The sequence below is a fragment of the Malurus melanocephalus genome, unplaced genomic scaffold (assembly GCF_030028575.1).
Source record: "Malurus melanocephalus ecotype Western Australia unplaced genomic scaffold, MMel_1.1 scaffold_15, whole genome shotgun sequence".
Taxonomy (NCBI): Eukaryota; Metazoa; Chordata; class Aves; order Passeriformes; family Maluridae; genus Malurus; species Malurus melanocephalus.
This window is the reverse complement of record NW_026623247.1, coordinates 3,300,457-3,314,956: the sequence shown is the minus strand read 5'-3', so window position 1 is coordinate 3,314,956 and position 14,500 is coordinate 3,300,457. Positions and strand designations below refer to the sequence as shown.

Here is a 14,500-nt window from a genome sequence, read left to right as displayed (position 1 = left end):
CCAAGAATAACACATATGGTTTGAGCCAATAACTTGGACATGTAAGTGCCAGAGTAATGTAAATAAAACAAAGAAATACAATATGCATGTGAGGTCTCAGTGATAGTTGCACCCTTTAGCTTTTTAGTTTAGTATCTATTCTTGTGCGTATCTTGACAATGATTTGACACATACTGGAAAAGTTTATTTTTATATTCTTGCCAAAACATGAATAATAGACCTGTCATCTTAATGCTGATTTGCTGTGGGATTCTAGTTGATATATTTATATAAAATTTATTCCATTTAAAAAGATGAAGTTCTGGCAAACTAACAAAGGTTTTTCAAAATATGAAAGAGTTTTGCTGGAATTCATGTCAATCATCTCCCTAAGCAATGTTATTCATAGAGTACATAGAATATGATAGTATAACATAATATATAGATTAAGTTGCATTATCTTCTCATAGTTTCTTGACAGAACAGTTTTTAATCTCTTCAAGCAAAATAAATACTAGTATTGCTTGTAGACTATGTTAGAAACCATAATAAAAGAGAAATTTAATTTACAACATTGTTGCCTACAGCAAATGCAGAAATATCCACTAGACAGATTTTCCTTTTGAAATAAACTGTGCCAAAGACCACTGAAYGAAAAAGAAGCATTTTTCTTTATTTCAATGACCTTTGGAAACACACCAGAGTATGAAAGACACTATATAACAATGTTATTTGCACAATATTTTGCGGGACATTTCTGGACATCAGGGTTGTATTTTTAAAAAAATTCTATTTGGTATCGATCTCCCAAATAAAATATTATTCTTTATAATATGAATTTTACAACAGGACATTTAGAAGTTTGGCAATGTGTAATAGGCGCAAAATATTTTATAGRGAGTATTTATTCTGTTTCTAAATTATGTTAATATTAAAGCAGATTAATGTTTCTGTTCCAGTTTTAAAGAATTCTACTTGACTGATGCTTTAAACAAAATATAAGACAAAAGTTACATAGAAGTTCTACCATTTTCACATTTCATTTTTCTTCATATCTGTCCAAATCAAGATTTACTAAGACAGAAGAAGAACTAGATTGGAAAAAAACTTCTTAGCACATTGTTGAGGTCTTAATTTTTCCTGGGAAAGTTTGTTTTTTCCCCAAACCATTACATCAAACTGGCATCTACGTTGTGTTTGTGGTGTGACGTACATTACAAAARAAGTAACTGCTGATTATCACCACAGAAATTAAATAAAGAAAACATTCTTTAGAACATGGTTGGTTACATTTTCCACTTTGTTTGAAAGAACTACAATTATGGGTTATCTAAAGTGGACACCAAATAACAGAGCAGCTCAACAAATGGCTGCCCACTCTGTCATACAAATACTTCAGAATCAGTGARTATATAAACATCACTTCTCAGAGAGGAAATGAAACCAGCAAACAGAGACAGTGTGGCTCAGAGTGAGCAGAGGCAGAGGATATGCCGTGAACTGCCCTAGTGCTCTTAGGCTGCTCTGGAGAATTTTGGAAAAAACAAACCCTTAGAAAACTCATTAGGTTGAAATATTTATCACTTGGTTTGCAATAACAAGGTAATATAAAACTCTGCAGAAAATACCTGTAAAATTGGCAGGTGTAATGATGAACTAAAGCCAAATTCTGACCTGCAGGAAATAGATGTAGTTMCACTGACCTCAGGGGAAATCTGTCTAATTGCACTGGGTCTGAACTAATCCATAAATCTTTGGCATTATTTTTTGTGGTAATAGTTTTGTTCTCATTWTTATTAGGATCAGATTCATAGATTCATATGAAATATTTTGGATGGTTTAAAAGATATTTTAAAAGATGTCCAATTGCTTCCTGCCATAGTTCTGTTTTAATTAGTAAAACAGTAAGATCTAACATGGATTAAATCCTGAGTTAGTAAGTCCTAATAAGTAAATTTGCTATGTTTTCATCCAAATTTATTTGAATGTAATAGCCATGACTATCCCAAAAAGAAGACTTCACCCAGCTAATTTTAAATCAGAAAAAGTGAAATAGTGTTAAATGTTTGGGCACGCTCTAAGCTGACCAATGTCACAAAAGCTGACTGATAGCACAAGAACAATGTAGACCTTCCACGAATTTGCATGCAAAGAGCAAAAAGTGTATTGAAGAGCCAGACAAACCACTACACCTGTCATCTTACAGGGAATTGGGCCCACCTTCTAGACTGGTCTTCTCTGATTCTTTCATTTCTTGGGTATCAGGAGCCAGATGAATGTACATCAATGCTGGCTCCATGCTGGAAGTGGCCCAGCTTCCTCTCTAAAAGATTGTTAARCAATCTATTTTGTTTCTCTTGTATGAGCACATTCAGCCTGTCCCCACAACCACTGAATCACAGACCCACAGAACAACAGAGTAACGTCCCAGACTGGAACGCACCTCAAAAGATCATCCAGTCCAAAGTTTTTGGGGAAGGAAAGCCTAGACAAAATGATTTAGTAGTCTGTTCAATCACATCTTGAAAACCTCCAGTGATGAGGACTCCACTGCGTCTTTAGGCAGCTCATTTTCCARTGAATGATTGTTCCTGCTGTAAAAAGAAGTCTTTATTTTATTAAAATGCAACATTTTCTGGCTACTTTCACCTGTTGCCCTTTCTCTTCTCCATGGAGCTCCCTGTGAAGAGTGTTTCCATTCTCTTTGTAAGTGCCTTTTAAGTACTGAAAAACTGCTATGATGCCCCCCTGACTGTTCTCTTTTCTCCAGGGAGGAGAGGCTTAACTACTTCAAATCCTTCCTCACAGGACTAGTTCTCTAGCCCTTTGATGATCTTGGCAACCCTCCTTTCGACACTCTCCTGTCTTTCTGTATAATTTTTGAATTGTGGGGACCTGAAAAATACTCCAGGTATGGCCTGACAGGCAATGAGTAGATAGGGATGTTTTGAAGTCTGTGAATGATGTTAAATTAAAAATAGGGAAAACTAATACAAAATTACATTAAAAAAAATTATTATTTTATGACAAAAATGACAAAATAATTTTCCTATCTGTTTTCTATATGATGCGGAGTTTTATATACTTGGATTTACATCATTTTCTATTTAGCGGCAAACTAAATTAGCACTTGCCTCTGCATTGTATTATCATATTATTAATTAAAGGCCAGTGGTAGAGAGCACTATAACACACAGGAAAATCCAGTTTTCCAGCAAATGCATATTTATTATATTGTGATGTTTCTACTGCTCCCTTCCACAGTGCTATACTTAGCCATCACAGAGGAACTGATTTTCGTGGTCCTGCCAAACATAAATCAAAGCAAAGCTTTAACTTTCTCAAGGTATTTCAGCAATTAGACTGTGTTGACCATTTCTTTACTGGTGTTAGATTCTTGCACAGTAATACGTTATTTCTTGATTAAACAACTGCAAAATAATCTGACTGATAGGAAATGTCCACGTGTGGGCATCCATCAGAGTTATTTGATATTTGGATCCAACTTACATAAAAACATAACGTCATTTGAATTCCTGATGCTTTATTTCTAGATGTTGTAAATTCATCAAAACAAACCTGTGAGCATGACAGCTAGATACTTTTCTTATCTATTTTGTGAAGTAATGTTACAGCATTATTGGTTCAGTGGGATTACATGTTGTCAAGCTTTCAGTGTGTGATGTGTGTCAGTCACAGGTCTCCTAACACCACATTGAATTTATAATAACCTACAAAAGATTTGATTGTCAGGTTTTGACAGTGTTCTTCCATCAGCTCTTTCTCTTTTTGTCATCCCTAGAGATCACCAATACAGCCTTCTTGACAAGCCCTTTACTTCCAATGAACTACAAATTAGGGATGTAGTTTTCACTCAAAAAATAACTACAAAATGTTGTTACATAATATCCGTACAGACCTTTCATTGACCGCATTTTTTGACTTTATGTTAGAAAATGGCAGTCTATAATCAGCTTAAAAGTCCCCTCTGTATCACAGGTTACTTCTGCAATTGAGACATTATTTCTTTAAATTGAATTTGAGACGTATCATATTTAAAACTTATTATAAGATAAGCCTGTCCAAATCAGACTAATTTTGAGATTTTGCTGAGTAGCTGACAAGTCAAATTAATATCTAAAAGCAACTTTTGGTTGTMGTTCTTTTTGAGACAAATCTATGATCATGTAAGGAGATTATGTGGTAAAATTACAATGATATTCCAATATGGTTAAAACTGGGATTACTATTTTATGGAACAGAGGTGTTTTGCTGTTAGAACAAAACACAATTAGATGTATATTAGGTTTTTGGTATTTTAGCATGTCAGATGTACAAAAAGTCACTACTGCTTCAAAATTGGTGTCTAAATAGGCAGTTAGGAGTGTAAAGGTATCAATTCACACTTGACCTTCTAATCTGCATACCTGCCTGCACACAAACATGAAATCAACAATGAAACACAAATTGGAGTGTGATGCTGTGGTGTCCTTAGGACAGCGAATTGCATTTTTTTGTGTGTGTACTTGAAAGAAAACGGAAATTGTTTCCAAGTTTCTCTCTTAGAAAAGTGTCTTTAAGCATGCTCTCACTGCAAACCAAGTAAAGTTTGATCTTTTATGATCTTTTATCTTCTTAGGTTACTTCCTGACCTTCTTGGAACCAGTAAACAATATCACTGTAGTCCAAGGACAAACAGCAATCCTCCACTGCAAGGTAGCAGGAAATCCACCTCCTAATGTCAGATGGCTGAAAAATGACGCTCCAGTGGTTCAGGAGCCAAGACGGATCATCATCAGGAAAACAGATTATGGTTCACGTCTGAGAATCCAGGATCTGGATACCACAGACACAGGATACTACCAGTGCGTGGCTTCAAATGGGATGAAGACAATAACTGCAACAGGAGTTCTGTTTGTCAGGCTTGGTGAGTTCTGGCCTTTGTAACTACTCAGACTGCTTTATAGACTAGGTATTAGTTTTAACCATAGCATAAGGAGAAATGAATTTAATGTTTTAAGAAAAATTCTCAACACAAAAGAAAATAAAGTCAGTGCCTGGGGCCTCTCTCCCAGCACAGAACTTCTCAGTTGAACTTGATACCCCTTTACTGGTAATAAAAGAAAGTAAACACAGATGTAGAGGTCTGTAAATACACAGTGAAGAGAAAAAATAAAGAAGGGCCAGTATAAAGTACAAAAAGGTAACATTTCATTGCCTGGAGTTTTCACTCTACTGCTGAAGTCAGCCTGTGAAAAAAGCAAAAATTGAGGAGAAGAATGAGAAATGGTTTTCTGTGTGATGTTCGTAGTTCTGGGCCCATCCTTGTGAATATCAGTTCTGTACTGCTACATGAGGCTTGGCCTCAAATTCTGTCCTTTGACATGTGAAGGCACATCACACCTTTCTACAAGTGCTGATATTGCATTTTGGAAACAATAATCATCCAATCTGGAARCCAACCTTTTGTTTATTTATTTATTTATTTATTTTAAATTTTTTAATGTAAATAATTAATTCCACAGTTTAGTTTGTAGTGTTTGCATGTTGAAGGGAAATGCTGGGTATTGAACCTTGTTCCTGCTGTGATCAAAGTTGATCATCCCCTTGCTGCATCAAAAATTCTGATAGTATGGTTCAAGTTGGGCTTATTAAAAGGTAAAGGATGTGTCAAGGTTACACCTTGTCTAACTGCCTTTATTTTTATGGTGGAAGATAAAAAATATGAAAAAATAATATAAAAAAATAAAAAAAATTAAATCTGTTCAAGTTGCTGCTGGAGTAGACAGTAGATTCATGTAATTTTTATTTGTGGCTTTGAAATGAACAATATATAATTATGTTCTGGAATGCAGAGGGTTTTGTTTGAATCTGGAGATAAACCTTGCTTAAAGAGACAATTTCCTTTAGATTGCCATTGACTTTTTTTATGATGTTGTCATTGAGCTAAACTTGTCAGCAATACTTGTTTGTTTTATGTTTGCAGGTCCAACAAACAGCCCAAATCACAATCTTCAGTAAGTACCCTTTGGAAAATTACTCAATGTACTCTGACTACTCTTGTTCTGTCAGAATTAGTTCATAAGCTCAATAAACACTGTCTGCAACCACAGTGTTCTTACTAAAAATATCTACTTTGATCAAAAACTCATAGAATGGATGCAACGTTTTCAGACAGAGGTAGCATTGTGTTATAGTGGGTTTTGATTTGATTGACTATTCTTGAGCAACTTCTGCATGCTTATTTTATATTTTGAACAACCAAATTACCACAAAATCACGTTGGAACAGGGCAAGTATGGGCTGGAAGAACTGTTAAAAATGAATGGATAAAATGCTTAGGTTGCTGTGGTTGCAAATTTACCCATGTTATATCATTGTAACTTGAAAAGTCAGGTAAAGCAAGACTAGAATACTGTTGATGAGCATCTAGGGAAAACCTTTGTTTTATAGTATCATTTTGACTTCAGCAGCGATTTGGTATTTCCAAATGCCTGGGCTTTCTTGGTGATCCATTCATAAGGATGAAAAGGGAATCACATATTAATCTGGACTGGAAGGGATCTTAAAAATCACMCAGTTCCGACCCCCATGCCATGGGCAGGGACACCTTCTGCTATATCAGGTTGTTCGAAGTCCCACCCAGCCTGGCCTTCAACACTTCCAGGGGTGACATATCCAAAGCTTCTCAGGGCAGCCTGTTCCAGCTCTTCACCACCCTCTGAGTAAAGAATTTCTTTTAAAAATCTAATCTAAACCAGCCCTTATCCATCTGAAATCCATTTCCCCTAGTCCTGCACAATCTACCAGTATATAAAGTCCCACCCCTCCCTTTTTATGAGAACCCTTTAAGGCTGCAGTGGCATCTCCCCAAAATCTTCTCTTCTCCAGACTTAAGAACCCCAGCTCTCTCAGCCTGTCTTCACAGGAGWGGGGCTCCAGTCTTCTGATCTTCATGGTCTCCTCTGGTCCCATTCTAAGAGGTCTGCATCCTTCTTTTGCTGAGGACCCCAGAGCTGGACCCTGACTCCAGGTGGGGTCTCATGAGGACCATATAGAGGGGCAGAATCCCCTCCCTTGCCCTGCTGGACACGCTGCTTTGGATGCGACCCAGCACACAATTGTCCTTCTGGACTGAGAGCTCCCACTCACGTTGGGTCACATCCAGCTTTTCATCCACAAGAACACCAGAGTCCTTCAAAGGGCTGYTCTCAATGACTTGAACTCCCAGACTGTGCTTGTGTCTGGGATTTCACCAACCATGGTGCAGCACTTGGCACTTGACTTGTAGAACTTCATGAGGTTCTCATGGATCCATTTCTCAAGTTTGTCCATGTTCCTCTGTGGTGTCAATGACACTGCTCAGCTTTGTGTCATCCTCAGACGTGCTGAGGGTGCACTTGATCCCACTSTCTGTGTCATTTCTCAAGAGGAAGCCCTGAGGGGGCACCACTCATCAATGGCCTCCATTTCAACACATAACCTTAGACCATGACTTTCTGGCTTCATCTATCCATTAAGTTCCCTATCCACTAAATAGTCTATCAAATCCATATCTCTCCAATTGTAGATAAGGATGTCATGTGAGATGGTACCAAGGCCTACAGAAGTCTAGCTAATGACATCTGTTGGAATTCTCTAACTGCCTGGGGTCACATGGCTGTCACATAGCATATCTTGTAAGAGGATCTGCTCCATGATCCTCCCAGGCACAGAGGTGAGGCTCACTGGTCTGGGGCTCCTCGAATCTTCCTTTCTCCTCTTTTTAAAAATGAGGGTGTTGTTTCCTTTTTCTGGTCACCAAGGAGTTCACCTGACTGCCTTGACTTTTCAAATATGATTGGCTTGACAAGAACTTATCAGTGAGTTCCCTTACAACCCTGGGATGTATCTCAACAGGTCCTACAGACTTGTGGATGTTCAGCTTTATCAAGTGATCCCAAACTGCTCTTCATTCATAGTGGGAGGGATTTCTCTCCCCCATATTCATGCAGAGGATCAAGGACTGAGATAAGTGAGAAGCATGGCTGCCAGTGAAGACTRAGCCAAGTCATTGAATACCTCCTGTTTCTCTGTATCAGTCACCACCTGTTTGTCCTTCAAGCTTATCATGGGGTACATTCTGCTTGACCTGTTTTTTTCTGGCCTATGTCAGACCAAGAAACCTGGGCACCAAGTTTTACATCATTTCACTTTTGTTACAGAGCAAGTCATTAATTTTATTCCTTTTGGCTTCCCTGTAATTTTCCAATTCTTTTTCCTTCTGCTTCTCCTGCACTGAGAATGAACTTGTTAATATTTCGCAAATATCAACATAAATAAAACATTTCAGTTGATACAGTGAAAAAAACCCACCAAACTACTGTGCATGTGATGTGTAGTTCTTAACTATATGCCCTCCCTCAAATGAAGGTAAATTAGAGTTCCCAATACATCTTTCATTTTTGTTTTTCCTAGGTTTTTAATGCTTTGCTATGCAACCTTTGCTGGTTTGGAACCCTGAGTTAAAATAAAGAAAGAAATAACTTTAAAAATAGAATTAAAAATCCTGTCCATTGGCTTTTGACCCTTCACAATGGGGCTTGTACCATTAGCATTGGAAGCAGTAGTGCACCATCATTGTTCTGGACCTGCCGTTAAAAGGTGAAGATTACACTGCTGGTAGATTATTTTCTTTTTAATATCTACTAGTTTAAAGAGAAACCTGAAACTTCAGAAAAATGAGGTCAGGTCAAAGGTCTACTGAGAAGTCATGAGGGTCTTATCATATGAGGCCCAGGAGCTTTCAGGGATTAGAGATCTTTGCCTCTTTGCATGCTTATTTCTGTTTCAATTTTTTTTTTCAAAATCGGTCCTTCAAACAAAATGTCATGTTTCGGTGGTATAATTATTTTATTTTCAGAAACTGATCACGATTTTCTAAAAACTGAGTATTTTATATAAAATCATGCAGGTAATTTTGTAAGCCAGAGAGAGGAAGGGTGGAAAAAGGCAAAAGAATACCTAACTCCTTGGAAAGAGCTCTTATGGAACAAAGGACTTTTTCCATTTTCTGTCTGCACAGTGCAGCCTCACACTGAGCCACGCAAGAGCTGCTGATGCTGTTATTAGTGCTTCAGAAAAGACACGCTTCAGTGGAAAACTGAAACATAAAACCACTACAGCTTGGTTKAAAACTATACCTAATGCATGTTAAGGGATAAGAAACGTTACCTACGTAGATACCATCTAGCAAGGTATTTTTATGCAGTCTGTGCTGTGGATTTCTAGAATTAATCTGCAATTAAAGATTGCCAGAGAGAAAATGTGTGCTATGCAGTCAGACTTGCCAGTTGAAAAAAGCGTCCTGACCTCCAGGTAATGAAGTTTCGACATTTTCATAAAAATCTAAATGTAAAAAGTTTCAACCAAACACAAAGTCTTAAATTGCATTAGATTATTTGCAGATGTCTTTATTTTCTGTTGAGATCCATATGTGTAAAAATTTCCAGGGATTTTTCTGTAGAAATGGAGAATTACAATCTATCCTAATTATTTATGATAAAAATATTGAAAATAGGAATTGATAATATAAATTAATTTACAAAGGAAATAAAACGYGGTCAGAAATGGTTTCCAACCAACCTTTGTTGTCCAGAGGACTGTGCTACTAAAGGGTTGTTTTACAAGAGTACAACCCATCAGTCCTTTCTCTCACTGCATTGTGCTTTTGCCTTTTGCATCATTAGCATTATTAGTTCTGCCTCTCAAAAGAGAGACATTCTATCTGTTCAGAAAGATACAAATATGTRGAAATAAAATAAATCTTTGGCAAATGCCAGAGAGTGTTTTTTACCCTGATTTAGAACAAAGCRATGGGTGTTAATATCCTGAAGTCTAAGAGCAGAAGAGCAGGAACAGTTTTCTTTCCTTCCAGAWGTGTTGCTGTTAGAATATAATGTCATTCTGAAAGGCTGCATGTTCTCTAGTCTATATTTTTCTTTTTAATTGAATGGTTAAATTAATTTACCCACTGGGCAAATTCCCGTTTTGAAGCAGTTTTACTGTAGTAGTGCCACCTTGATGGGAGCTTGGGATGGAAGATATTTAATAACCAAATACTCAGTTTGTTGGCTTTTGAGGGGTTCTGGAAAATTGGATGAGGCCTTTGCAGAAGTGAGGAAGGCACAACAGAACACAGGCAGAAGAGAGCGCCTTAAGCTCAGTCCTTGCCAAGTGTGTGTGAAACTGTTGTCAGTGCTCCTTACGTGGCCTTTCTGCAATCTGCTCGGGGTGCCAGGAGCTGAGTGTTTCCTTCCAGACCCCTGTGCAGGGAAACTGACTTTCCAAGAGACTTTGAGAAGTCCCTGTTTTGTAGAACTCTGACTCAAAATCAGTTATAGGTTTGCATGTGTGCTGGACCCTTAGAAGGAGAAATAGGTGGAAAGAAACACTGCCCCCAAGTAAAAATGATTATTACTTTGTAGAAGAATTTTTGAGGTATAAATTCCAAATAAAATTGTGCACTCTCATGCCTGATTTTCAAGTAGTTTGGGACAACAGTRAATTTTTTAAGATTCAGTCCACTGAAGAAAGGGGATGAAGCAATTGTAGATGGGAAAAAACCCAGTTCTTTCAAACAGTGAAAAACAGGATATCTAGAAACTAGGAACGTGTCTGCATTGAAACTCCAGTGAGGAACCCTGCAGCTGCATTCCTGGGGATTTATTCTCTGTGGGCCACATATTCCAAAGCACACATTTTCTGTGATCCCAAARGGAATTTTCTGCATGATGTGAGGGTCACTTATATATCTTTATGATGAGAACAAATGTCTTTTTCATCATGGGATGAATCTTCATGTAATTACAAGACAGGAAAGAGAATATAAGGTGTTGGAAATGAAGGTGGAAAGGAGTGGATCATCAGAGCACCTCCCCTTCAGGCCACTTCCCTGCCCCTGACTGGGGTCATCCAGGTAAAAAACRGTAGCTGAGGGTGACAATCGTTTTGTAAACTGAATCTGTCAGGCAAACCAAAGGTATCTAACATCACACTAAAAAGTAAGAATGCTTTCCTTACAGTCAAATAGCAGCACCACTTGTATCTTCCYCCTTTTCTCAGGCGGTGTGACAAATTTCTTTGGTCACAATGTAATTTAACCACTGATAACATTGTTAATCTTGTAAATTATACAAGATTATCTTAAAATTCACATAAACAGATGTTTTTTAAAACCAATACAAGATTGTCTCAACTCAGAAGTTACAGTGTTTATTCAGGCCCATGAGAACCAGGTGTTTGATGATGTGCTTCCTCCAGAATGTCATGCACGCCTTTTGTTTCATCAAAATATCCACGTGGTCGAGACAACCGTATTTGAACTATGTATGTTTTTCTAAGATGCTTGTGGTAATATGTTGAAGTTACAGAATAAGCTCATACTTGTTTTCATTTCCTGTTTTAATCAAGGAAAAAGAAGAATTTTGTGATTAAAACACTGGACTGTAATTTCAGAGGTCTGGATTCAATTTCTGATGTACTCCTGTGTGATTGCAGCAAGTTGTTTAACCTTTGTCTCTCCGTGTTTTGTGCATCAAATGGAGATGGTGGATCTCAGGAATTTTTTGGCTTCCTCTACTGGGGGATCAGATTATTTCAAAATGTTTYGGGTACATTCTTCTCCCCATAAAGCAGGGAATGTTATCCTGTTTTATGAGGGAGGAACTGAGGCACAGATTATCTTGGGCTGGTCTACATTAAACAGCATGTGTTTGTCTTGGCAGATTTCCTGACTCCCTGACAATCCAATTTGGAGATCTGGCTGGAACATGCTGCAATTCCCTCCTAGCCCCTGTGTGTCAGTTTCCTTTTTTGTCTCAAGGCTGAGAGGGAGGCTGTATTTCACCCTCCTGTGGGTTTGAGGCTCCTTTCAGGGAATTTTGATCCACAATCTCAGATCTACTTTTGACTTCATCATTTTAAATGTGCTTTGACACTCTTACAGCCAAGACAGGGTGCTAGGAGGAAGGACAGAACTAAAACAAAGTTTGCACTAAATTTTTTCTCTCTTATCTATTTTGGAGTGCCATTTTTCAGTTTTTCCTATATTTGTGTAGGATACTACTTAGAAAGACTCAGAAGCTTACCACATCACAAATTAAACTAAAACTATATAACTAAAATTTATGCTATATTCTGCCCAGAGATGTAGGGTGTACTGAGAGGAAGTTGACAGTCTGTCTTGCAATAAAGATCAAATTTTTTATTCTTAATGTTATTTATGCATTTCAAAAAACGTTTTTCCTCTCATTTTAAACTCCAGAATATATAATTCAAGACACTGTTAAAGACCAGTGGAGGTACTGTTTTGGGTTGCTTTGCACCACAACAGATCACAACTTCTTCTCACACAAAATKGTTTCTTCAGCTTTGATCTTCCACTTAAATGCTTTCTAATCACAAGTAAATAGATGATAAACAATCTAATGTATTTTATATTATTTAGACATAAAAATAGAAATTCAATGTGCTTACAAAATTGATGAACTTTAAAAGCCAGATGTATATTTAATATACACAGCAGTATGTATACATATACATAATTACAGCATAAGTGTCTGTATTCGTGCATGTTGTTATCTGGGCAAACTACTGCAAGTGGTAAGGYTTTTCCTTTCTGTTAAAGGAAAAGAAGAACTGAAGAAAGAAGCTGACAGGGAATATGTAGGGAGAAAAGAGGATAATAATTTATTTTAATCTGTTATGTTCACTAACTCATATTGTTCCCCCAAAAAACAAAGGAAGCCAAGAATATGCATAGATGACTAAAAATAAATCTTCAGGAAAGCTTTTACTTCTTTTTACTGCWGTGTAAATCAAATGCCCCTGTGTAATTTGAAGTGTAATGCAGATGCACTGCTTTCCTGAGAGCCTGGTTGCAAAGACAAAAGACCAGTCCTATAGAACTTGGCCTGTAGTAGGGCAGGGTTTTTAAATACATCAAAAGAAGTAGTWATTAGTTATATTTCTTATAGTTAAGTTAATTTAAGGTTAAGTGTAGGAAGCACCTTCCCACTTGTGATTAGCAGTCCTGTCAAGATACTTTAAAATGGGCAGCATCAAGCATTGTRTTGTATGTTCTTCATTTATTTGTAGGGCTACAAGCATGCAGTGCACCAAAGAACACAAACTCTTTTCTGAGAAAGCTTTTCCAAATTTTTTCAAAATTTTAAATTTTTCCAAAATTTAGACCTTTAGCTTGTGTATGAATATTAAAGGTAGTTGATGTTTTCTGTGGGTGAGAATTCCCTCACAGCCTGTGTGTTCTGAGAGCCTGTTTCCTACTCTGCAGAGCAGTGGCTAGGCTTCTGATAAACAAAAAAGCTTAGGCTGGCATATCAGGCGAGATGAAGGTGCGACTCAAAAGCTGTGCAACACATGGCAAAGAGCCAGTTACAGCTCTTTGTAAATATGTGACCCCAAYACGCCCTCTTCCAGCAAATTCCAGATCAGCAGCAGGTGCTTAGGTTTTAGCAGCTCAGAGAAACCCATTTGTATTAAACTACCAGAGAAGTTGCAAGCAAAGTAAGACACTTGTTACTCCCTTTAAGGATATATGTAAATTGGTATTCAAAGAAGTAATGGCCCTTGGGCTTTTGGCAAGCAGCTACTGCAGCTGTTGGACATCCCTGATATAACCAGCAATCTTCAGCGTGTTTAGATTTTACTTCTTCCCTCTCTCCCTYGCCTACTCTCATTGGTTCAGTAGCTTAAATGGCTTTCAAAGTATTTATTGTATGTCTTACAAAAGGACAGTTATATGTCCCTGAGACTTCCTGTAGGCATTTGATGCCACATTGAGTTTAATTAGAGTTCCTTAGGATGCTGAATAGCCTCTAAGTGCATACAAGGAAAGGGTGAATGTAGTAGTTAGGCACAAAGATAAAGGAACACTATTCTAATGAAAAGTAGGTAATTTAACAAAATGAGATGGTGCTGGAGCACCACACCATAAATCATCCTTTCAATTCTTATGGCTTTATGGTTAGTTTTTCCCTACTTTTGTATTATTATGTCCTCTGTTTCAGTTTGAAAGACATGAACAAAATAGATGSAACTAATCTAGTGTACTTGAGAAAAAGTCAAACAGATGGTATAAACTKATAATATTTGAACAATTCTATTCAAAATTAAATAGCATTAACAGTGATGAAAGGGATTGCTTTTTGAAAGGAAAAAGAAAATTCAATAAGGAAATCTGCTCTTTTTTATGTGAATACTGCTCTTCTCAGTCTAAAATCTGAAGTAYTTGAGGTAATACTGCTCGGAAAACAAGATTGCAACAAGCTCATGTCATCGGCAGTTTTTGTAATCAGAAAACTTTTTTACTCCTGCCTCACCACGCTTTCCTTCAAGTTGGAAAATGTTTCCTAAGTTCAGGAGGCTGACCTGCATATAGAAATTCTTCTACTTCCATCTGATTTTTGTAAAATTATGTTGACAAACCTCCATTTTTCCACCTAACGACAATAAAGTGGTT

General features: G+C 37.2%; 1 protein-coding gene across 1 annotated transcript in view; it reads left to right on the top strand.

The window, feature by feature from the left end:
- The window catches only part of ROR2 (receptor tyrosine kinase like orphan receptor 2), a 140,026-nt gene that overhangs the window by 100,996 nt on the left and 24,530 nt on the right, over positions 1-14,500 (top strand). Inside the window, 2 exon segments of the mRNA XM_057385064.1 lie at positions 4,619-4,906; positions 5,966-5,996. Of these exon segments, the coding sequence (XP_057241047.1) occupies positions 4,619-4,906; positions 5,966-5,996 (319 nt within the window).